The sequence below is a fragment of the Takifugu flavidus genome, chromosome 20 (genome assembly GCF_003711565.1).
Source record: "Takifugu flavidus isolate HTHZ2018 chromosome 20, ASM371156v2, whole genome shotgun sequence".
Classification (NCBI taxonomy): Eukaryota; Metazoa; Chordata; class Actinopteri; order Tetraodontiformes; family Tetraodontidae; genus Takifugu; species Takifugu flavidus.
In genome coordinates, this window is record NC_079539.1 from 664,350 (window position 1) to 689,259 (window position 24,910).

General features: G+C 49.4%; 2 protein-coding genes across 2 annotated transcripts; one reads left to right on the forward strand and one right to left on the reverse strand.

The window, feature by feature from the left end:
• Positions 1–91: 91 nt before the first annotated feature.
• Positions 92–16,750, reverse strand: lrrc75bb (leucine rich repeat containing 75Bb). Its single transcript, XM_057018349.1, has 4 exons — positions 16,198–16,750; positions 11,862–11,990; positions 9,346–9,458; positions 92–2,061 (listed from the first exon to the last, which is right to left on the reverse strand). The coding sequence occupies exons 1-4, from the start codon at positions 16,477–16,479 to the stop codon at positions 1,458–1,460; spliced, it is 1,128 nt and encodes a 375-aa protein (XP_056874329.1). The 5' UTR covers positions 16,480–16,750; the 3' UTR covers positions 92–1,457.
• LOC130516931 (glutathione hydrolase 1 proenzyme-like) lies at positions 9,794–24,908 on the forward strand. Its single transcript, XM_057018341.1, has 14 exons — positions 9,794–10,263; positions 19,372–19,482; positions 20,313–20,515; positions 20,608–20,738; positions 20,811–20,900; positions 21,038–21,230; positions 21,525–21,688; positions 21,764–21,913; positions 22,709–22,845; positions 22,926–23,113; positions 23,191–23,318; positions 23,705–23,817; positions 23,893–24,006; positions 24,073–24,908. The coding sequence occupies exons 3-14, from the start codon at positions 20,355–20,357 to the stop codon at positions 24,217–24,219; spliced, it is 1,716 nt and encodes a 571-aa protein (XP_056874321.1). The 5' UTR covers positions 9,794–10,263; positions 19,372–19,482; positions 20,313–20,354; the 3' UTR covers positions 24,220–24,908.
• The last annotated feature ends 2 nt before the right edge of the window (positions 24,909–24,910 follow it).

Genomic DNA, 24,910 nt, shown 5'->3' on the forward strand with positions numbered 1-24,910 from the left:
TAAAAAAAAGAATGTTTTCTGTTGCTCACAGCTTTTAAGAGTCAAGATCAGAAGCTGGGCAGGATGATAAAATAACGGCCACAAAGGTGAGTTTTTCCCTTCAAACGATGTTTATTATTGAAGCAACAGCGTGAAAACATCCCGATCATGACGCGAGCAGGCTGCTAAACGAGCCGGATGAAATTCTGATGGATCCAGACGTGATTTCAGGGCGACGGACTGCAGGCGGGACACGAATCAAAGGGAAATTGAGCTTTTAAACCCAAGAACAAACCACAAAAACAAGTGCAAATGAGCCATCAAAGGTAGCCATTTACCGTGCATGTGCATAACACGCTCTAATTACACCAGCGTGCACGCACACACGCACGCACACACTGCTCATGAATATTCCTGTACACACAAATAAACAGATTCTCCTGAATAATAAGCGGCAGAAAATAGAGCACATCAACATCAGTGAGCAGCTCAAACGTGCGCTGGAACACGTGCACGCAAACTGACAATGGTTCACCAAATCCTGCACCTATTCTGGGTTGGGATGAGCGAGTGCTGTGATTTCAGATTAAAAGGTGCAGAAAAGAGGTGAAAACATCCGATGAGGTGCAGCTTGTTCATGCGCTGACGTGCATGTCGAAGAAGGGACGATGGACTCTGAAAACACGGCTGCCGTCCTCCCGCCTGATTCTTAAAGGGAACCGGAGCAGCAGGTGAAATTATCCGGGGCTATTCCTATTTGTGGAGGGGGGGGGGGGGCAGCCATCTGTGCCTGAACGGAGCCTGATGGAGCCTGAAATCAGCTCACTGCCTCCTCCAGATCTGCTCATCCGCGCCGACGGAAGCGTTCGGATTCACCCTAACTGAACCCTCCTCTTCCCTACGGAAAGTTTATTAAATATTCTATCATAATCTACACTAATCCATCAATCCTGGAGCTCCGGGGGTGCAACGCTACCAAAAACACCTTTACTCCTCACGCTGTTGCGAATATTGAGCCCTGCTTTTTCCCTTGAAAATGACTAATTTGATTTATTTTTTTATGGTCCAGACATTTGAGCAGTTATCAAACAGTGGAAGACCAGGAAAGGAGGGAGGTTAATTCCTTTCCTTACTCAATAGTGGGATTCCTTCCGCCTTCGTCTTGCCCTCTAATTGCCTCCTGTTCAGAGAAATGACCGTCCACACGCACCATCTCACTAAGTGTAGCAACAAGGACGCGTCGGAGTCACCTTCGCCGGGCTCCCGAGCCAAAGAATTAAAGTTGGAGTGTGTTTCAGAGCTGCCTGCACCACAGAGGTCTCACCCACACAAACACACACAGCGTGGTTACTTTATGCTCATAAAGGTGGTGGTGGGGGGGGGTCGTCTGTCACAATCACACCTGAAAACAGGCTTCTAAAGTTCGGCCCAGCTGTTGTTAATTTGAAGAACCGGCTGGAAAACGAGGCCTGGGACCATCACCTCCCACAGAAGTGCACCGACACGCTTTTCGGCGTGTTGCGCTCTCCGAGGCGCCAGGCTTGGACCTCCAGCCTGTCCTCGTCCTCCTCCCGCTCTTCCTCCTCCACGTCTCCCTCCTCATACAGACTGGGCTCCTCCACCGACGTCTCCATGCTGGGGCTGTAACCGCCGAGCCCCTGCGACTCCCGGTACTCGTAGATGATCGGGAGGCTGCTGCGCAGGCCGAAGCGGCGCCGCAGGGCCACGAGCAGCGGCTGCGGCACGGTGAATATGTCCAGGTTGTTGCCCAGGTCCACCCAGGCCAGGCAGGGGAACTTGCGAGGGTCCTTCACCGTGTCCGTCAGGTCCTTGAGGATGGCCCGCGTCAGGCGGTTGCCGTTGACGGCGAGGATGGCGAGTTTCGGCAGGCGGCCCAGGTGAGGCAGCAGCAGCCGCAGGCCGTCGTCCTGCAGCTCGGTGAAGCTCAGGTCCACGGCCGACACCGCGTCGCCGCTGTTCTGCAGGTAGAAGGCCACGCGGTGGACGTCTCGGCCTGACAGCGGGATGCCGGACAGGTTGACCACGTCCCCGGAGAGCTTCTTCTTCAGGGCGGTCTTCAAACTGTCAGAGACAAGCGAGGCTGAGCGTTACTGCAGGTTTTGGGTTGCAAAGGTTACAATCGGTTGTGTCGGGCGGCGCCGACGGTGCGCTAAAGAGGCCGAGGTTATCGAGCGATCGGGCTTTTTAATGGAGCGCCGCCCCGTCCCGTCCCACGAGTAGCGAGCAAGTGCCGCGTGTGCAGAAATGAGGCCGCGCTCGCCGTCACGCCGCACGCCGGCAGAACGCAGCGATCAATAAGGTAACGAGGGGAATTTGCATTCAAATGCGTCTCCGCACGCAAATTCTCAACAACGTCGCCCTGGACAAGACGCCCGGCAGGTTCAGTCGGACGGACCGAACCAAACGGAAAAGGTCGGCCTTTGTTGTGACCTTTTGTGCTGCTGCTTCGACCAAGAGCCCGAAGAAATCGGGTCATTGAATGACACATGAAAACCTGCCGTGAGCAGATCAGCGCCCCCCCCACAGACACACACACACACACACACACACACACACACACTGAAAACAGTTGCTTTACAGTCATGAATACAGAATGAGTTGTTTCTTGTTGTTGCACTAAAATACAAGTTTTGATTTCTTTTAAAATTTGCTCTGTGTATTTCTCTGTTGTTGCTGAATCCATCCAATAAGCTCTGAACATGTTGCTTATGTACGTATCAATGATTTTATTGAGTTTTATGCTTTGGAATCCATCCTGGCAGTGACTGGAACTCAAACCTGGAATTTATTGCATAAAACAATGACTTAAAAACCAGGTTTATATAAAATAGATTGAGACTTTAGCTGGCTCACGACTGCGGAGCGTGAGTGCGATGGAGCGAGAGCTTAAATACTCTGGAGCCACCTGGCCCAGGTGATCTCTGCAGGCATTCAGCAGCTGACGGCAGGAGGCGCCATTTTGAACAGAAATAGCAAAAAAATGCACATTAATAATCCACCGCCCACTCAGAATAAATCTCATTTACTCCTCAACGTTCACTTTCTTTAAAATATGTGAGAATGTGAAGAAAACACCCTGAGAAATGGTCTGAAGGGAGGACAATTGCATCCACGGATGAGTTAGGACACCATTAAGGGAGAGTGAAGAAGAAGCGGGGTGAAAGGGGCAGCTGCTGCCAGCTGCATCAATTTTACAGAGAAATTGCACTGTAGCTCTCACACCTGTCAGGCCGGGTCACAGCATCCCTCACCGCCTCCCATCGCTCCCAAACAAATGGCTCCAGTGGAACGCGGTTAAATATGCACGGCGGAGCGACGGGGAACTCGGCTGCGCCGCGTTAACACCCTTTGTTTTCACTGGAGGGCAGAATTGGCGGGATGTCATCTGGCAAACAAACGATAATGGAGGCGAAAAACAGGGAGGCTGTTTTAAAACCCATCCACAGCCTGGCCGGAGGTTTCTCCCTCCTTGTTTGCTTGAGAGAGGCCTCCCCCCTCTCTCTCTGATCTCGGGAATGTTTGGAAAAGCAGCGGGCCGCTCTGTTTACATCTGTCACCCTCCCCGCGGCGCCGTAGCTGTGATTTGCACGATTATTGATTCCAGCGGTAACACATAATTCGTCATCCCCACCTTCATTTCCTCGCTCACTCCCCCGCTCCCTCCATCACGTGACCCCTGTGCTCGTAATCTCAGCCTTGCTTGTTGGTCCCTATTTCACCCACACCTGCGGCTCAGCAGGCGGAGACGCGTTAAATCTCTGATAATTATTTCGGCTTCGTGAGGTAAGAAGAATCGCTGCAGGTTCAGTTTCCCGGCGTGCGAGGCGTCGCGGTAATCGTGTCAAGATTAACAACCAGCGGTGGAAAGAGTCGCGCGTTGAGACGTGCGTTGCTTACACAAAGGTTCCACCCTCACCTTGCAATGGGCTCTTTTCCCCACAAACACCAGTTGCTGTTAATCGCTAGCATATGATTGGTCGGTGGTGGTTTGTGTTTCTGATTCCTGTTCTGTGTTTATAGAGGCAGCCGAGGGGCCCAGTGCAGACAGAGGCCTTGGAATAACAAGGCAGACAACAAAACGTCTCATTTGGGCCGCCCGCTGCAGGGCGCCGTCCTCTCCGACCAGCGTCGGGACTCATTTGGAAGCGAACAGCAGCAGAAAATGCATTTATCGACGTCCTCCAGAGCGACGAGGAAGCATCTAATAAGAGCTGACTCTCATGTGTCCAACTATCGGCAGCTTAAACGGGGGTGCGGACGGGCTGTCTAATTGCTTTTGTGGCATGAACCTTCCTGGGGGACGTTGTTAAGATTCACACGCATGAAAAAAAGAGTTTCCTCGCTGTTCCTTAGTGAAGCCCAGAGGTGGGAACTGGAAACATGGAAACGTTTCTGCTGCTTCCTGCTCTTCACTTTCTGCCTACATGCAACGACCCTTTTAACCCCGAACGGTCGGCGAGCTTCGGGATTAAAGCACAGACTTATTTATTCATTCCTAAAGAAGCTGTCCAGCCTTTAACTACTCTGCACCACGGTGAGCTTTGAAGCAAACGGCGGCGGAATCTTGTTATCGGTCCACCCACATGAATACATATTACACTTCATTTACTCCCATAAATCAGTAATGCATCGAGACGCAGAGGGGGGGTGAGAGGTCCTGTTTCTATTCCTCTTCTTCATTTACTGTTGTGTTCATCGTAGTGATGAAGGTTATTAAGACTGTCTGGTTTATATATTTTGCTGTTACCTCTTTTCATTTCCATTTAGCTTCTCTCGGCACTGCTGGTTTTATCTTTTCAGTGCCTCAAATGAGACTTTTTTTGAGTTTAGCAAAAGTCTATCAAGGCCCAAGGTTAAAGATTAAAAATGTTAATAATAAAAGTAGCTGTCTGACGGCAGAGCCTGGGGGGATTGGAGCCCCCGTGATGGGGGCGAACCCTGTGACTATTCTCACAGCTGTGATAAAACTCAAACACTTCATTTCTATTTCTTTGAGCATTTAATGAATATAATTAAATATATATACATCATTCTGTAAGCCCTGGAAATGCAGCCACTAACTCTAAACCTTGTGCTACGGGCCGCGTCTCCCTGAGGCCGGCTGCCAAATCAACGGCCCACATTTGCAAACAGCATCTACCCGACCGAATCTGCACCGGGAGGGAAAACAAATTCAAGTAGCCGACGCTACTTTCTGCTGAGCGTCCAGAGATCGGAGCTGCTTCGGTGGAATGAAAGAAAAGCTCTGGATGTGGGTGTTGTGCCTCGGCCCTGCGGGATGGCTGGATCAATGTCTGCTTCATCAAGGCTGCGGGCTCGACCTGTTTGTTCCTCGCATCGATCTAAGCTGTTTTGCCTCCGGGGTATCTGTATAATACATACGCGGGAGTCTGGCTGAGCCGTGGGAGTGCCGACAGCTTCTGCTGAACAAATCCCTGAAAACTGAACAGCCAGTAAAGACAGGCCTTTTATTTCAGAAATATTCTCTATCTGGACTCACTCGGTCCGATTTTAGAAGCAAATGTGAGCATATTGTGCCTCGGGACGGACCGGCTTGTTAATGAGAATCACTCCGAGAGGAGGAAAAATGTAAATTTAGATTTGCTTTAGTGGCGCTGTCAGATGGAAATGCGCTTGGAAACATAAAAGCCGTGGCGGCATTCAGTTTCTTGAAGATAATGCCACATTTTCCAGCCCCAGTCCTCATTTGGATTAAAATTCCCAGCAGAGTTCTGATGTCTCAGATCATTCTCCAAACATGTGATTAAGGGTTTGAGGTTAAGTAGTGACACTGAAGAGTAAAGAACAAGATCACATCAGAGTGAGACGTCCAAATTAGTGAGCAGAGAAAGGTGCAGCCAGTGGACCAGGTCCTTCACGCTCCATCAGCTCTTTGAACAGCACAACCTGGGGTCGCCTCTGTGCAAATGTGCAACAGAGATGCGAGAAAGGGAGGAGAAAACACCTCCAAACTTGATTTCTGTGTCCATTTACCCCCAAATACAGCTCAAATGGTGCGTGAGGAGTGAGATATGGATTATTACAAACGCTCCGCGACTTCCAGCCACAGATAAACCCTCATTTGTGCTCCACCGGTGATTACGAAACCTCTCGGTACACAATGTACCATAACGGCGCTGTGCAGAGCATTAAAACGCCCGCTCCACGGGCGAGCTATAAATTCACATCTGATTTGATTCGATGCGACAAAGTCGAAGCTTATGAGGAAAAGATAATGTGACGGAATGCATAGAAACAGTTGGCGTTGCGTAAGCGTGCACCATCGAACAGCAGACCCGGGTCTGTCCTGCCGCACAACAGCACAACAGCACAACAGCACAACAACAGCAGCCCTGCTTCAACGGTGGATGTGCAGCCAAAATCAGATCAGTGGAAGGTTCAACGTGCATCAGACCCTGGATCTGTGCTGGTATTCAGAGCAGCTCTGCTCTGAAAAATAGCAATTTCTCCCGACTCCAACCACGTGTCTGCCACATAACACGTTTAGCCTATCTAATTATTTCATCATGGCCCCGCGCCCTGAATATTGGTGCAGCGGATGCTCAGCATCTCCTCCTCCGCCCCCTCATCCTCTGGCATCGCAGTCTGTACTGCGGGAAGCCCTCAATTATTCATTTGCGAAGAATCAGGCTGAATCTTTAAGCCTTTATTAAAACTGGAGGTCAAGCTACAGCAGACCGAGACAGCCGGGCGCAGGAAGCAAAAGCTTCCGATGTCCAGACGTCTGATTCTGCTTCACAAATTGCTATTTTCATTGCTTGGTTAGGTCTTGGTTAGGCCTGCTGCCTCCAGTAAAGACCTGAGGGGGCGAGTTGGCTCCAGAAAAAGGTCATACACCAAGCTGCCGGTACGCGTGACATAAAGGACACCCTGCACAACGGGTCCACTCCTCCAGGAGGAACGTGTCCAAATGTGCTGAAGGTGAACTCCATTTGAGGAAACCTTGACAGCAACGGCCTGAGAGAAGGTGGAAAGAGTTTTCTGCCTCGGCAGCAGGAGAGGGGCTCAAAATGACAGCGAGGAGGAGAAGTCGAGGGGATTTCTTGGAGATTAGGGCAAATTAGTCCCTGCAGAACCAGGGAGAAACTGGGGAAAGTGTGAGAGCGGGAGCACTTCTCTGCTGATTAGCCAGCGTGAAGCCCGTCAGGGGATCCGGAGGGGACTCATGCAGTAGCTGTTGAATAAAGAGCACCCAGACTATTACGCAGACGTCTCAAAAACCTTCACGATCAACCAACAGCAGCTCGTGTGTCTGGCTTCTGACCAGCTAATGCTCTCCACACCAGGCGCCACACAGAAGCTGCTGGTGACACACGCACGTGCAGAACTTTTTATTTCTTTAAAAGGGTTCAGCTGTACGTCTGCTGTAGGTCCCTTTAATGGAAGAGCGTCTCGGTCGTGTTCGGTTCTGGAAGACTGGAATTACCGCCCTACAGCACAACATCAGCAACCAACTTGAGCCGCAACAATCGCAGCGAGCAGCTCTAATTAATTGATAACATTTCGCCATGTTCAGCTCGCAGGAGAAAAGGGCGCTTTCAATCAATTCCTCCGTCTGGGTCAAACATCAGCCCGGCTGAATCTAAGGACACCTTAACAAACGGCTGCCAGCGGCGCGACGCCGCTCGGCCCGTAAGCAGCAGAGCATGCAGATTTCTATTAGGCGTCTTTAGATGAAGGTTGAAATCTCAAATAAAGTGAAAGGTTTCCCCTTCACAGCGACGCCGAGGAGTCCTTCAGAACGCCGTGCGCTAATACGAGTGGAATAAATCCGGCCCGACTGGGTTGTTTTTAAATTAATCAGCAGTTACGGGAGCATCCTCGGGGACTCGGCTGTGCCGAGAGGATAGATGAAGCTGTCTGGATGTGGCGTCACGTGCGCCCCTGTTACCGTCTTAAAGGCTGCGGCGAAGACGTGCTGGAAAAGCTGCAACCAGTGGCGTTTATTTTTACTCCCCGTTCGGCCCAGGAACACGTGGCTCGGGCCGCGGCACGTTTCCAGTTTGATCGATGCCGACGCTCCCCGAGAGCGGAATACACACGAGTGCAATGAGCATTTCATTCCTAAATATGGAGAGATCAAAACCCACGATCGATTTGAAGCCAGGCGAGATGAGGTGGTGGGGGGGGGGCGCGGTTTCTAATCAGCAAGCCTGCAGTGATACCGCCGCCTCCTCCTTTCTCTCTGCCTGACAGAGCATTTCCCCAGAGGCTCGGCTCAAACTGCAGAACCGCTCTGTGTGGCAACTGTTGAGCAAAATAGACTCTAGCGAGGACCAGAGAAAAATCCGCGAAGAAGAAGAGAGGAGGAAGAAAAATCGATGCCCGGAAGGGAAATTTAAAATAGGAGAGAGGAGAGCGGAGGGGCCGACGGAGAAGCAGCGAGGAGGCCGAGAGGACAGACGAGGAGATCGATAACATGGAAGCGTTCGGAGCCGCTTTAACGGCGTCTTAATGCTTCCTCTGATACAACGACGTTCATTTCTGCGCGGCTGGAGGCCCCCTCGGAATGTGACGTGAGGAAGACTGCGAGTCCGACCGTGGGGCTGCTGCTGCTGCTGCTGAGGCCAGATCTCCATAATGAGCTCACGGGGGGAGGGGGGGGGGGGGGGCACGTTATTACACCAATACTGCATCCAGCCGGAATGAGACAGGATGGAACTCAGACCGTCAAAACAACAACAGCAACAATCGGTTTCTATCTGGGTTAATTGCTCTGGGAAAAGGGGCCTCCTGATCATCATCAGAGATCTTTTGGGGGGGGTTCATAATGTCTCCATTAATACCTGTTGCTCATTTTGAGGTTTTTGTTTTTACTGTTGCTGTTGCTGTAATCCGTCTTTCCTGATTTAAATCTGCCCCGGACACCTTCCTCCTCTAATTAGATTCATGTTCCCCCCTCAGGATGGTTCCTCTCAGGGATCAGACAACCCCCCCCCCCACACACACACACACACACACACACGCAACACATATTATTAGCGCCGTTTAAGTCGGCGTGAGACTGTTGTCGCAGTAACACTCGAGTCTTCGGTGTTCAGGAAGTGTGAAAATGGGGAAAAAAGGTGTTCTGAAACGACGTTTTACTACTGACTCCGTTGTAGCTGCTGTCAGAATCCCAGAGAACGCACAGGACAGCAGAACCTGGTGGTTCTGTTAAACTACCAGAGAGCGGGACTGGTTTTCTAATGACGCGCTGCACTTTCGGAGGTTTGGGGACCGCCAGCGGAGCCCTGAGCACCAGCGGAGCCCTGAGCACCAGCGTCTCCGTCTGCCGTCACCACCACCTCAGAAGGTCCAGACGCCCTCGCTAGGCACACTCACCAGGCCTGGGACTTCCTCCTGGGCACGCTCTGCTTGGTCCACTTGGAGTGGGGGGTGAGGTGGTAGATCAGCTGGCGGCAGGTCTTGTTGGTGGACTTGATGGAGTCCTTCTCCTGCAAGCACAAGATGGCGGTTACACACAAACACGCCTGTTCCAACAGAGGAGGAGGGAGTCCTGACTCTCCCTTTATTCTTCAAACAGTTCCAACATTCATTCATTTGCCCCCCCACCTCCCTTTTCCCTTTTTTTTCCTCCTCTTCCTCCGTCAAAGGCTTTAAATGGAACGGGTTGAGCTGCGTGGGGTAAATCTAATTAATGGTACAACACAACAACAAGAAAGAGGCAATGTGGCGAGGAGCGTGGGGGGGGGGGGGGGGGTGGAGGACAGGGACATTTTACCTTAAGGCGATTAACCATTCCCGCTGCTTCTTTTCCTGGGTGACAAACAAACACGCCGCAGCCGGCCCCTGCCTTTCCAGCTTCTCGGATGACTGACCGTGTTACCCACTAATGCGAGACTGTTCTCTGGAAGAATCGCTGTAATTCATCTGTAAATCAGCACGCATCCGAGCAGAGCGTGCACGACACCCACCGCACGAACCCCCCTTCAATAATTTAGCCTTCGCTGTGTTCTAGGAGTAAAAAAAAAACCCCAAACATCTCACAGCAGTGGTGGAAAATCCTAGAAGCCGCTGCCAGGCCTTGAATCCACCACGTTGCTTCTCAGCACCCTCATCACGTCTGACACAGAATCCTGCCACGGGTCGCCACACAGCCAGGAGAACCTCGCTGCCAGCTCCTCACTTTCCCTTCCTCCCTCCTGGGCTTTCCTCACCAAAGCAAACAGCGAAAAGATTAGAACATTCCTTTTTTTAATTTTTTTTTTCTCACAGGTGTCTGCTTATCAACTTGGCTCGGTAAGTAAAAACACGGTGACTTTATCTTAAGGCAGCCAATTGCTTCCTACGACAGATAAGCACAGACTAGATAAGTGCAAAGGTTGATGGGTCTGCGGTTTGCTGACACTCCCAGCAGCTCCTGCGGTGTCTCTGCCCTCGTACCCTGGTTTGAGGGCGTGTAATGACTCCGATAAATCATCTGAGGGTTAATTTTGTGTATGTTGTCAACGGCATTGGTGTCACGGTCGGGAAGATTTGTGAAGCGGTTGTGCTGGTTTGCCAAGAACTTGTGTTGGATGGAGGTGCGGATCACCTGTCGTTGCTCCTGTCGGTGCCATTACAGCCACTAGGGGGCTTTGAATGCTCGGTTTATTAGGCCTGGGCCCACTTGGGGGGCTCTCATAGTCTAATTCACACTGAGTTTTCAAGGGTTGTTCCATCACTTTAATGAAGCTTTAATGAAGAACTTCCTAAAGTTACCTCAGATACAGCAGCAGAAGGTGTTTTGACAGTGGTTGCGAGCTCAAAGACGACTATAGCAGCCGGTTCAGTGGTTTTAATCAAAGCACCCACAGAAATTGGGCCTGCGTGAAGCTCCGCGCCAGCATGTTTGATTAAAAACAGCTACATTGGTCTTGGCTGATTATAGTTGCTGAAAAAAATTACATTAGAATTCACCGCAAGCTGGATATTTAAAAATCTTAAACCAGCCACATTCCCAGTACTGCAATTCAGGTCTATGAAAACATTAAATCCAAACCACCACCTTAGCAGCATCCAAGATAAAAAACAACGCCACATTCTGGTGCCTGCTGACTATTTTAAATCACGGTTCTTTAACACAGCCTTGAAGACTCACTCAGGCGGAGTCAGAGCTGCTCCGGTTTAATCTCACCAGACAGCTGCTGCGGCTTTTCGGGACACTTTTATTGTTTAATGCCAAAAAGGCCCCCCAGATACCCGGTGGCGACGATCAAGGTCGGCGCTCCTAAAACCCAGCGTGATGACCGCTGAGCACCTGCTCGGGTCCTGGAGCACAGCCGACGCCCATTTATCAGCTGTCCTCCGTGCTGCAGGAGCAGCGGGACAGAAAGGACGCTGGGTACCAGCACGGACTCACAGCATAACCGTGAACTCATGAAGTTCAACCTGCAGCTAATTCATTCAAAACAAAGTGAAACAGCTTCAAACCTTAATTGCATTCCACGAATCAACAAGATTAAACTCATCTTCAGACAAATTATAATCTTTTTCTTTATTAGCATGCTGAGCTTATATTGGAAGCTAATGGGAGGTTTAATACATAATTTCTTACTAAACGCTAAAGTTGTTTGTTATGATACAGTAAATGTCAATACGTAACCTCCCAAATACCAGCAGATTGCAGAGAGAGATGCATTACCCTAATGGCTGTGCAATTATCCACGCTTCAAGGCTTTACTGTTTACAAAAAGACAGCATGACAGCGCGCTGTCACTGTAGCACGTCCACAACTCTGACACATGCACTTAGGCATGGCTAACACATGCCGACACGTCGCCTCTGCCGTCTCTGCTGCCTCCTGTTGATTCATGTCACTGGCACCTGAAGTGAATGGGAGCGTTCATGCTTCTCACCCTTTTCGGGCACTGAAGGTCCCGGGCGAGACTGAGCAGCAGCTCGTGAGAAATGGGGTCCACCAGGTTGAGAAAGGAAGCGTTCTTGTACAAGATGTCGTTCAGTGAGGTCCCCTGGAGTCCCAAATCCTGAGAAGATGGACAGATAAGGGAAAGAAATCATCATTTCACTCTTAGGAAACCTATTATCCTCTTCATTATCGACCTTTTTTTACAAACCAAAGGGCCCGAATTGTAAAAAAGTGACGATGCATTGTGGGATTTGTAGTATGTGTATGGGGATGAAACTGTAACTGGATCCAGGACTCATATATGAGTGACCCTAAAGGTTGTGGTGGCCCACTGCTGTCTGCACTGGCCACAGCAGAGTCCCCCCAGTGCTCACTGGTGAAGCTGGTTCAGGAGCACATGCATCTTCAAGTGGGAGCCTATAAAAAGAAAACACCTGAGGTTTGTATTTTAAGCATCTGTGCTGCTCAAAACGGCGTGCACGGCTGTTTCACAGGTTCATTAACAAATGTTGGAAGGAAAGTGTTGCTTTTCCCGACTGGCTTTCCACCCGTTCTCTGTCTGATGGATTAAACAACACAATACCAAAATCTTTCTGCCACCTTTGTGGCGACGCTGAAGCTTCGGGCAAAAAGGCAGAATAATAAGAGGAAAAGTAATAAAACAATAGACGGCAGGCAGGTGGTAGCAGATGTCCACCGGTGCAGCCGCTGGATGAAATCAACAGAACAAACTGGAACTTCCGGCGTTCCGGTTGTTATATTGTGGTAATCTGTGCTCCACCTGAAGTGAGAGGGATGTGAAACAGCAGCCGGGATGCAGAAGCTGTGCAGAAACACTTTATTAGCTCTGACAGCCTCAACACTCCGGGGCTCATCGCTAGGAAAGAGGAAAAACTTCCATCAGCAGTTTCTCTCCTCCTCCAGCTTTTGGGCTGATTTATTAGCACTGGCTAAGGTGGGATTCCCTGACACTGGACAATCCTCGGGGCCGGCCCCCACCACCCCTCTATAAATCTCCTGTTGTGCACACTAAGGGGTCCATAAATGGAAACACGGAGGCGAATTTATGATGTTGTTTTGAGCAGCTGCAGCATGTGAGAGGTGGGATTTTTAGAAAGTACACTCCGATCTGATCCTCTGGAATAATGTGACTGATCCCAGATCACACAGGCACGGAATGTCCTCCTGTCACCGGAGGTATTTGTTTGTCCGTGCCAGCCTGATCCTACAACGTCCTCACAAAAGCTGCAATCCAATCTGATGCGCACCTCATGTCAGTCTGAATGCGGCGACGAGCTCCAAATCCCAGAACATCATCCCACACACGCGGCTTCATTAGAATCCAATTAAATATACTGCTCAGCGTAACGAATCCGGCGCGGCGGCGGTTCCACTTCGCCGTGAGGAACGTGTCACAGAGGCGACAGACCTTTCACAGCTCCTCTACGCGCTTTCTCTCCCATTGGACTTGGGGATTGGATGTTCTTCAGACCAAGAATTCCGAGTCTAAATATGATTCAAGCAGAACTCACAGTGAGGAACAGCCTAAACTGACAGGATCCGTCTTTGGCAGGACTTTATTTAAACTGCACTTTCTAACGTTTTCCAGTTTCCCTGCTAAACTAACGGCTTTGGTTCAGATCTACTGAAGTGACACTGTTCAGATCTCTTATCCTCCTAAACCTCCACGTGACCAAAGTCTGGGCTGCAGAGTCCACATTAAGCAGTGCTTGTATCACCGGCGTGCACGTTGTCATGCATAATTGATATCTGCTGATTCTTTGTTGACTAATGTATGTCAACAACATCTTGGACTAATTAACTTAACAGCCTGGAGGGCAGAACAGAGGCAGCGGCGCAGCTCAGGGGTGAAAGAAACATGTTCCAGGGGTCATCACCTCGAGGTGATTACCTCCAAATCCAACCGCCTGAGAGGAGAGGCCATGGACCTGCTGTGGGCTGGAGGATTGTTAGCCAGGCGAGTGCAGGTTCTCTGCATCTCATAGCAACAACGGATGAAGAGGAGAATGTGTAGAAGAGTGAAATGGATCCGTATAATGACATTTAATGGGGATCAACCTGAGCTGATGGCGAGCAGGAGACTCTGGCGCCGGGGGGGGGATTGTCGGCAGATGGAGCGCCGTCGCACCCTCGATGAGGGCGAGCAGCGTCCTGCAGGGTCCTGTCCACGTTTGTCCACGGACCTCTGGCAGACCCAGTCCACCGTTTCCTGCTGGGAGCGCGCTAACTTTGTCATGCACGTCACCAAACCCTCGTGTCGTCGTCTGTCCACCAGCCTGTCATTTCAACCGAACGGAGGGACATTTTTTGGATCGAAGAACCTAATTATGCCAAACCATCAGTCGGAAGAAGAAAAAAACGGCCACTCGGAGCTTCTTTGGAGGCCTCGAGGAGGAAACGCTGTTGTTTTAATAGGTTTTAGCAGGCGATTAATGACACTTTGCAACACGATTGTCTCTTTTATTCCTTGGTGCTTCATCTGATGCCTGATCTCAGATGAAGGCACAGCCGTGATGTGGTACATCTCTGAAGGAGGCCGGAGAGTCTTGCTGGCTTTTGCATATAAATGAAAGCAGGGGTGCTTCTCTCCTGCATTCACCCAGCTTTACAATAAAGGATAAATTCACAGGCAGATTAGAATGGAGACCTAAATCTTTCTTCATTTCAGGCTCCCTGGGCTTCTCCTCAGCTACCCCCCCACCATCCGCCCCCATAATTTATTCAACCGCAGCATCCAGATGGGCAGAGAGTTTTCGTGATGGAGGTCCCGCGTGACGATTATCGTCTCTGTCTGTTCTTGAAATATGTTCTTCTTTGATCAATACACGCAGCAGCAGGTGGCGCCGAGCTCTTTCTGAGCCCCACCAACAACCCCCTCCCTCTTTAGTTGGAGGAGATAAAGTGAGGATTTATCCAAGGAAAAGTAATAGATAAGAAACCTTTTTGGTTCCAGCTCTCAGCTACAGACTGAGGACAAAGAAGTGTCTCCAGGAGGGAGCTGCACTGGAGCATCAGCTGATTACGGAAGCTGCTCCTGCACGTGTGGATTTGAATATTTAACGCTCCCACTTTATTTATAGCCCTTTATATAAAAATGCACAAAGAGCCCATAGTGCCAATTTGTCATTAAAAAAGAAAAAATCGAACCCTGCGTGAATTCATTCTAATCTCGACTGCTGCTGGGCTGATAAATGCAGGCAGACACTCACAGTTTAGTCTCATTTAGAACCGGTTGAATATTCAAAGCACAAACTGTGGCCGGCTTTCCCAAATCCAGACAAAGCGGCTGATTCTGGCCAGCCTCCTTCATCCAGCCAGGCGGCGGCCTCATTACAGATGCTCCTGGGCTGCTCATGCATAATATAAGTCGGCGTTCCGTCTTTTATAAATCAGACAGGTGTCCCTCCTGCTCCAGGCTTTACCAGAAGTTGTAGCAGTCAAAATAAGGGCATGACTTTGGCTTTAGGAATAGTTCAGTCCTGTGGTCTGCCAAAGAAAGGGGAAGTTGTCTAAAGATCAAAATCCATCCATCCATCCATGAATCCATCCATGAATCCATCCATCCATGAATCCATCCATCCATGAATCCATCCAGCCAGCCAGCTCCTTCACCAAATGCTTAATCTTTAGCCTAGTGCACAGTCATCCAACATATGGCAGCTTAAACTGAAAATGTTTGCTAAGGAAAGTGGGCAAATATGAGCTGCTGAAGGAGGAACGCCTTTGCTCGGGGCTGCACGACCTCCTCAGACAAACTGCAATGCCAAAAGAACCCAGTTTCTTTTAAAGGGACAGGTCACACAATGAAAATCTAATTTCATTCATTGCCTGCACTCTAAAGGTAAAATATGAATTATCTTCATTTTGCTGCTATAGTGTCCTCCTAAAGGGCTCCAAGGGTAGCCATTCATTACAAATACAGCATCAAGGTGCCGTTTCTGTAGGCTACATGTTGCTGTTTGTGCCACCAAATGAAGACATTATGGAAGATGACGCAGGAATGAAAAGATAAATGATTTTTCAGTCAAAATTCCTGCATGAAATGACATTTTCGAAGGCAAATTCCCAAAACCCTGAATAAAACGGACAGTATTGACACTAAACAAAACACTGTAATTGCACATTTATGGATAAAATTGTCCACAGTGTAATAAAAGACTTGAGATTTTTTTTCTTAATTCTACAAAAAAAACAAAAAACAAAACAGCATTTTTCCATCCATTAATGGGAGTAAAACTACAACCAGAGGGATCTGAAATTAGATTAAATTCTAATGAATGAAAACAACCGCCAGCCAGTCTCACCTTTCTCAGCAGTTTGAGCACTTCTCCCGCCTGGTCCGTCTTGTGCTCCCGCAGAAGCCTCTGGATCTCCCGGATCCACGCCACCCGCCTCACATACGGGCTGTGGTTGGATCTCCGCAGCATCCCAGGAAGCTTGTCTGACCTGAGCATCAGGGAGGTAAACAAGAACTCCCTGCCGCCCCCCTCGCTCTCTGCCGGGCTTTCTTTCCTCGGGCGTCTCCTCCTGGACAGTTTGCTTTCGAAATCGAGACTTCTCTGCCTGCTCAACTTGGACCCCATCATTCCCAGCGAGGACGCGTCTGTGGTGGCGGTGGCGGAAGCGGCGGCGGCGGCGGCGGCGGCGGCGTTTTCACAACATGCTTCCGGATCATCACACTCAACTTGCAGCGAGCTGAGAACGAAATTGTCGCCAGTGGAAATTGTTCCGAAGTAACTTCGGCTGCCCAGCGTCGTTGCGAGCCTGCGCGCCGGCGTCCTCCGCCCGCAGCCGTCCGCGCACTGCCTGACGCTCGCTGTTGCATCCTTCGCTTTACGCTGAGCCGCCGCGCACCTCAGCCAATCAGAGCGCGTCTCTCCGCAGGGGCAGAGAGTCACGGAGGAAACTCCAGACGCCACATAGATTTCTTGTTTAAGGAACAGGTTGTTCCACAGGAAAAGTGGTTACCAACGCGCGCCCTGGATGGATTCGTTTCATTAATTAAGAAAAGGGCAGCAGATTGTGTTCTGATGGATGTCATTCTGCACTCCCGCCGCTAGATGCCACCAAATTTCACACACTGGCCCCATTAAATGATCTATTCCTTTATAAATCAACATGTGAGTATAATGTTAAGGTAAAATGCAGAAAAATCTCCTTCGTTTAGACCCACATTTGGTTGAAAACAGGCACACACACACACACACACACACACACACACACACACACACGCGCGCGCAAACATTTTGTGAATAATGTTGGAAAATGTTTAAATGGTCTAAACCTTCACCCTGTAGATTATTGTCCCTTTAGCTGCCCTTTAGTTGTTAGTAACAGTTGAAGAGTTTTACCAAAGTGAGGAAGGTGACATAAAGTAACGGAAACCTAAAATGACAGTGTTGTTTTAAGCTGAGATGATTCCCGTTATTTGCTGAATAAAGCACACTTATGGATTTAAAATATTATGTATTTTTGTGGAACTTTGCAATCGCAATTATAAACCTTTTGACCTTTCGGGTCACCTTACCAGTTCCCACACATGATCCATTTTAATCCAAACGTTTGCACCTTTCGGCTTCTGAAAGAACGAAGGAGCGAGTGAACACGAGCTCACTTCCTCTGTGTCACTTCACGTTATTGATCAAGCAATCAGCCTGACACTGTGTGCTGGAAAGTGTTACCGAAATAGAACAAAACCTGAAAAGAAGCCTTTTTATTCTCGGTTGCAGAATGGAGATGCTGTCAAATCTGGTCTCTTTATCCATTTAAAAAGCCAACGTTTACAGCTTTCACTGAAATGTGGGGCTTTTATGGGCTTTTTTGTGGTTTCCCGGCGGTCTTAAGTCAACATGGAAACAATATTTTATCATTTGTAATGATGTCATTGCCGATCATCTGGAGTACGGGTCGCCCTCCTGGGGGTCATTGACTTGTGGGTGTTGGTCTTGGACGGGAATGTGTTTATTTCAGATCAGTCCTGCGTCTTTGTGCTGTGGTTTGGCAGCAGTTCGGCTCCAGATTCTCTAGATTCTGTGTGTGTGACCACACCCAGGCTCTTATTTGAGTTCCTTCTGATGGCCTTGATGTGGTCCTTGACATGTTTGTGGTTGCCTGAGGGGGTTCCGTGGAGTCTCTCTCAGCTGAAATCTGCTGTGTCAGTTCACTGTCCTGCAGAAGGCTGATGATCACACATCGGTCCTCTCAATCTTCAGAGATCTCTGGTGGTCCAGGACCCTCAGGTGACAGCTGAACAGTATGTAGTCCATGATTTCAGCATGACAGGAAGGATATCTACCCTGCAGATCAGGAGGTTCTCACCTTTATAGTCCAGATCAGCTCTTCTCTCAACCGTGAGCCTCAGTGGTGAGACAAGCAGGACATCTAGTCAAATAAAATTTCCTTTAGTGTACAGAGCACTAGATCTGAAGTCTCCGGTCTCTGTGTACTTTCTTTTATCATGCACGAAGCTCTGCAGAGCAGGTTTAACTAGACGGGGAGTTGAATAAATATTGATAAAGATGCTGACAGGCTGTTAAACCTGGCAGGAACCTGTCCCACACATGCAACAGCTCCAGCTGTGCAGCGCAGGAGGCTCTTATGCAACCAGAGTTGGACCTTAACAAAGGGAGGGCTGCCCCCAACAGGTGAGGGGGCGCAGCAGGGACAAACGTAATGACGCTTCAAGACTGCGAGGGAATGCCAAAATGAATAAATTCTTCTCGTTGATATCGGTCGGCACCTGTCCTGGTAGTGAGGAAAATCCTACAGGTTAAGTCCAACAGCACGACCTACTGGAGCGGCGACAGCTACAGGTAAAAAACCCCCCACCTGAACACGTCGGGACACGCCTGCCTCTCCTCGGTAATAGGATCCAGCAGCTGTGAAGCTTCTGAGGGACTTTGAGACATGATCTTACAAAGACGTAGGCCAGGAGGGGTTAACAAAGACTTCTCCTTCCAAGCTTCCAATCCTTCCACCCTCGAACACTGGTAATCATTAAGAATCGTGACTCGAAACCATTGAAATAAAATAAAGTGGCTTTGATGCGGTTGCCTCTCAGTTTATCGAGCATGAATGTTCCTGATGGGCTGCAGCTGTAAAAACACAAACACGAGGAGACTTTCTGATCTCGGGGCCAGAAAAGCTGGTGGGGGCTGCGGCGTTGTGGGAAAACAACGTTGCATGTGAAGATATTAGGCAGCTTTGTCCATTTAAACTCTTTATCCCTTAAATGTTAGCTGCACTGGTGCACCATTGAGACTCCTTCCCAGTGCAAGCAAAAGATGCCCAATATTGAGGGATAAGTCAATATTTACTCCATTGACACTGATGTGAATGTTTGAGGACCTTTAGGCCATAAACAGCTTATGGTAATGATTGTTTGTCATGATCATCCAGCTCTGTCACCCACTGTGACTCACTATTGGTGGTTGAATTGCATTTGTGCCAGTGTACTGAAATATTGACTCACTCTCTAGACTTCCTGGTCTTCACCTCATCCGGCTCCCTGTGGTTCACTGCCACTCTCAGCTCCCCTGGACACGGACGTGGTCGTCTACCTGAGGCCCCTTCTTCATCCTGGTGAGGAGGTACTTTCTTTCAAACTCTGAAATCAGGTCATTTTCCCACACAGTCTTGTGAACGTGTTGCTGTTGCTGTGGGCAGCAGCCACAGCAGAGCTCCTCATCCCGGCAGCCAGAAGTGTCTGTCGTCTTATCAATCATTTCCTCAGTCTGAAGTTTTTTTGTTTCAGAACATTGCATGACAGCTGAGGGCAGCTTAACTGTAAATAAAGTGACACCTTGATCCCTTTGTCTGGATGGGTTTTTTTCCTGACTGCCTTGAGCTGACAAGTGCCTGTTTTTATGAGGACTCGGGTTAAACTTTAATACTTTTGTCGTAGTTGTTGTTTAAGTGCCGCCTCTAACCTCTCGCCGCTCACCTTGCTGCAGATAATAGCAACAGTAGTGCTGACTCCAGGTAAGCGTCCGGGTGGCCCTTCTCAGGGAGACGACTGGCTTCTACTCTGTTTTTAATTGTTAGTGTTGCTTGCTGTGTTTAGGAGATTAGCAGGGTTTGCCTACACATGTTTCTGTTGCTTCATTTCTGAGACGTAGAGAAAACCTGTTTTCTTAAGTCCAGCAGGTGTTGGGAAACACCGACATGATTTAGCTAAAATGCTCTCCGAGGCTGGATTTGAGTTGGTGTAATCATCCATAGAGGCTTGAGGACAATCAGGTCAATTTAAGCATTTTTGGTGTGCAAAAGTGAGGTTATTTCCAACTTTACAACAGACATTTTTAATGGACTGGAGTCAGCGGTTGAGATTCTGAACTTTAACAGTGACACTCTGATCATTGTTGTCTTGTTGCAGAGATTTTTAATCCCACCGAATTAAAAAGAACGTCTTTCCCGACAGGATTCAAAGGATTTAATTGTTTCCCGTCCAACCCAAAAGAAAATGGCCAATAAGATGGCCATCGTGGCGGTGATGCTGCTGCTGCTGGTGGCGGCCGGCACGTTTCTCGGGGTTTTCTACGGCGTGGGGAGGCGCCAACACAACGAGGGCTTCTACAGGGCGGCCGTGGCGGCAGACGCAGGGCCGTGTTCAGATGTGGGCATGTGAGAGAATCCGCGCTGCAGTGTGCACGTGTTACACATCCAGGTCATATTCCCTCCCTTCCCCTGATGTTCTCGGGTTTTAATTTCCACAGAAGCATCCTGAAAAAACAGGGTTCTGCTGTAGACGCCTGCATCGCGTCTCTACTGTGCGTGGGACTGATGAACCCCCACAGCATGGGCATCGGCGGAGGGCTTTTCCTGACCATCTACGATGCAAACTCTGGTACGGCTTCATCTTTCCCCACTAGAACAGCCTCGGCTGCACCCTAAACGTGGGTCTCCGTTTGTTATTCAGGGAAGACCGTGACCATTGACGCCAGAGAGACGGCACCACGCAACGCAACACAGGACATGTTTGGGAGCAATCCCGATGCATCAACGACAGGTAATGTACAACCAGAGCTATCAGCTATGGAAATATGGAAATGAGTGTGCGGGGGTGCAGCTGCCGTCATAACAGCGGGTGATAAATCAAAATGCAGATAAGGCTTTTGTTTTTTTTCCCCCTCATTTCACTGGTAGGAGGGTTGTCTATCGCTGTGCCGGGGGAGCTTCGAGGGTATGAGATGGCACACCAAAAATACGGCAAGCTTCCCTGGAAAGACCTCTTCCAGCCCAGCATCGATTATGCAGAGAAAGGCTTCCCCGTGGGGAAGGCGCTCGCCAAGGCCTTGGCCGAGAAAAAGCGAACCATCGTCGAAGATAAAAACTTATGGTGAGAGACGTCAGAGCTCCTCAATAAGACGCAGCAGCTGTGAGCCGTCGGCTCGGGCTGCGTGTGAAGTAAACACCAGCAGGAAATCTGTGAATTTGGGCGACAGGCGGCTGCGCTCTGTTAAAACCAGCCAGGAGAGGATTCACTGGAGAATCCAGATATGGAAACGGGTTGCATTAGTGACGTAGCTTCATGATAAACGAATGTTTAAAGGTACTTTAAACAACTTTAGCCCAGTTTTCCACTGGTAGGTGCTTACCCTGTTGCCCCCCCCCCACCCCTTTTTTCCCACAGTGAGGTGTTTTGCAACCAAAATAAAAGCGACGTCCTGAAAGAAAAAGAAATTCTCCGATACCCCAAGCTTGCAGAAACCTACAGGACAATAGCAGCGGAGGGGGCTAAGGCTTTCTACGAGGGCCCGCTCGCTCAGAACCTCGTAGCGGACATTCAGGCAGCAGGTACGGCCCTGTTTTATCTGACTCCGTCGTCTTCCTGGTCTCAGGTGTGCTTTCATAGCCTGAATCCATGTTTAGAGGGCATCATCACAATGGAGGACCTGAGGGACTATAAGGCTGAACTGGACGAGACTCCTATAGAGGTGGAGACTGGGGAGTACAAGATGGTGGTTCCCAATGCCCCCGCCAGCGGCCCTGTGCTCTCGCTGATATTAAACATCTTGAATGGTAGGAATTAACCCTTTGCCGCCCCATTTACTGGTTCACCTGTCAACATTGCGAAACAGCCCCTCTCCAGCCGAAGACTTTCTCCTTAGTTCGCACTTTATTGTGTAACTTTTTAATGTTTAACGTCCTGCGGTGGTCCTGCTGCACGTCAGGCGGTGGCACAGTCACTCCAGCGACACAAAGGTTGCTGGTTTCAATCTCACGCCTCTGTGGCCTGGCCTCCCCAAAATGGCTTCTGAAGCTGCTGTTTGAGGAACGTGTTGTTCCGCAGCAACAAATGCGATAAAATATCAAACTCTGAAGGTTGATATGATGATGTAACCTTATTTAACCTGTTCAGAGCTACATTATTTTTAGGAACCGGCCTGTCCCGTCTGTCAGCGTTACTGTCCCTGTGTTTGATCCCACTCCGTCTCTGCTGTCTGGTCTTTGCAGACGTCACGTTACAGACACTGTTGCTTTACAGCATCTGCCTCCTAAAGTAATTAATCTCTCTGAACCTTTCCTTTCCCTGCAACCGGCCGCCCACTCGCCTGGTCCCCTGCCTCGCACACAACACTAATCTCTCCAATTGCCTCTAATTGGACACAGCTGAATGGTGGAGGCTCATTGCAGCAGATGGACAAAAAAAATTCCATCTTACTGATTCAATGTAGGTTCCCTCCGGCGCTCCTCCCTGTTCCCTCTGAGGGTATCGGTCCAGCCTGCGATTGGCCTGGGAACCGGCTGGGTCTGGTCAGGTTTAGGGTTCTGTCTCGGTGCAGACGGTGATGTAACGGTTCCCATTTACTCCAGGGTACAACTTTAGCTCCAGCAGCATGTCGAGTACGGAGGAGCAGATTTTAACCTACCATCGCATCGTGGAGGCTTTCCGTTTTGGTTATGCAAAGAGGACCTTACTGGGAGATCCGAAGTTTCTGAACATCATGGGTGTAAGTTACTCACCGAGGAGCATCTTCCTTTCCGGAATATTTGTTGAGTATCTTCCATCCCGGATTCTCTTCCATTCCAGGTGATCCAGAACATGACTTCAGCTTCCTACGCCAACGAGCTCCGTAAAAAGATCACGGACAACACCACGCACCCGATGGAGTACTACGAGCCACAGTTTTCCCTGCCCGAGAACCACGGGACCTCACACATCTCCGTGGTAGCAGAGGACGGCAGCGCTGTAGCCGCCACCAGCACCATCAACCACTAGTACGAGAACATCACATCCGTCATGGCGTCAGATCTCTGGCTCGACGGCCTCTCAGCGCTTCTGGTTTTTCTCGCAGTTTCGGCTCCAAAGTCATGTCGGCCTCAACGGGGATACTTCTCAACAACGAGATGGACGACTTCAGCTCACCGAACATCACCAACGGCTTTGGCGTGCCTCCTTCGCCCAACAACTTCATCAAGCCAGGTTCTTTAAACACACAAGCAAAACACAGTTGGTCAGCATGGTGACTGAAGTTCACCCAGGAAGTCAACTGTCCTCTGGAACCAGTCTGCCCTTTCCCCTCCGACCTCTCATTAAAAATGCATTTATGTCCACACAACTGCTGCCTCACTGGATATCTTCCCATTCCGGGACCATCTGCTGTAAACCCCAGAGATGGTTGTGGGTTAAAATCCCAGCACCAACAATCAGCCACATTCAAAGTCCCCTTTCCTTGTCCCCAGTGCAATGCTGGTTTGATCTTCAACAAGTTGTCTTGACCACACCCACAAGCCTAAATGAATTGTTTAGTTGCCACTCTGCCCATGCTCATGGAAAATTCCCATTCCTAACATACATTTTCTTTAAAGGAAAAAGGCCGTTGTCTTCCATGTGCCCCACCCTCATGTTTGACAAGAATAAAAAAGTCAAAATGGCGGTGGGAGGTTCGGGCGGAACAAAAATCACCACCTCCATCGCTCTGGTATGTGGTGACCTCTTCACCCCGCTCACGATGGGAACTACAGCAGGTTTTAAACCTAAATCTGTTGTGTTGTAGGTGATGCTAAAGGCTCTGTTCTTCAATTATGACCTCAAGACAGCAGTGTCAGAGCCAAGGCTCCACAACCAGCTGAGTCCCAACACAACCATGGTGGAACCCGGTTTTAACCAAGTGAGTTTTTGCAGAGGCGTGAGTGTTTTGTAGTTCAGGTTTTAAACACCGTCTCCTTCCGTCCAGACCATCGTGGACGGTTTGGCCCTGAAGAACCACCAGATGAGCTATCTGACTTCATCGGGAGCCGTGGTGCAGGCGGTGGTTCGCTATGACAAAGGACTCCACGCTCAGTCGGACCCTCGCAAGTCGGGCTACGCTTCCGGATACTGAGGTCACAAACAGTCCTCTGGTCACACTCCGAGACCGAGGCTGCACGAACCGTGACGGCCGTAACACCAACCGACAGATTAACGGCGCTCCACGTTGGCCGCCGAGTGGGTTCCAACATGCAGTAGGCGACTCGAAAAACACCTTTTTATTTATTTCTTATTGCGCCGTTGGAAGGACGGTCTGCTTGTTTTAAATTATTGCTGGAATTTGTCTTCCATGAATTTTATTGAATGCATTAGCCACCGTTTTATGTGTGTCAGAACTGTTAAATTATGTCCACAGTAACCAGCCTTCGCTCTGAGGTGACCTGACTTGGCACGTGCACTGCAGGTTTTATGAACATGTCTTTTAAAAGTGAGGGATTTGCCCATATTTAATTTTGATGTTAATCAAACAAGCTGCTTTTGAACAAAATGATAATTACACCTTGGGGACCAAGACTCCTTCATAATTTCCCTCCACCCGGAGAGCATCGGCCTGTAATGACCACAATTACAGCTGTAGCAGCTCACTGTCACCGCTGGGATTCAGGGCTCTCATTTTCTCAGCTGGAATGTAAACGTGCTCGGTAATTATTGAAAATGTTTAAATCATAACATCTCATGCGTCTGATTCTTAGACGGCTCAACATCATGGACGTCGTAAATGACTGTAATGTGTTTTGTTAAATAAATAGAGACAAGAAACAATC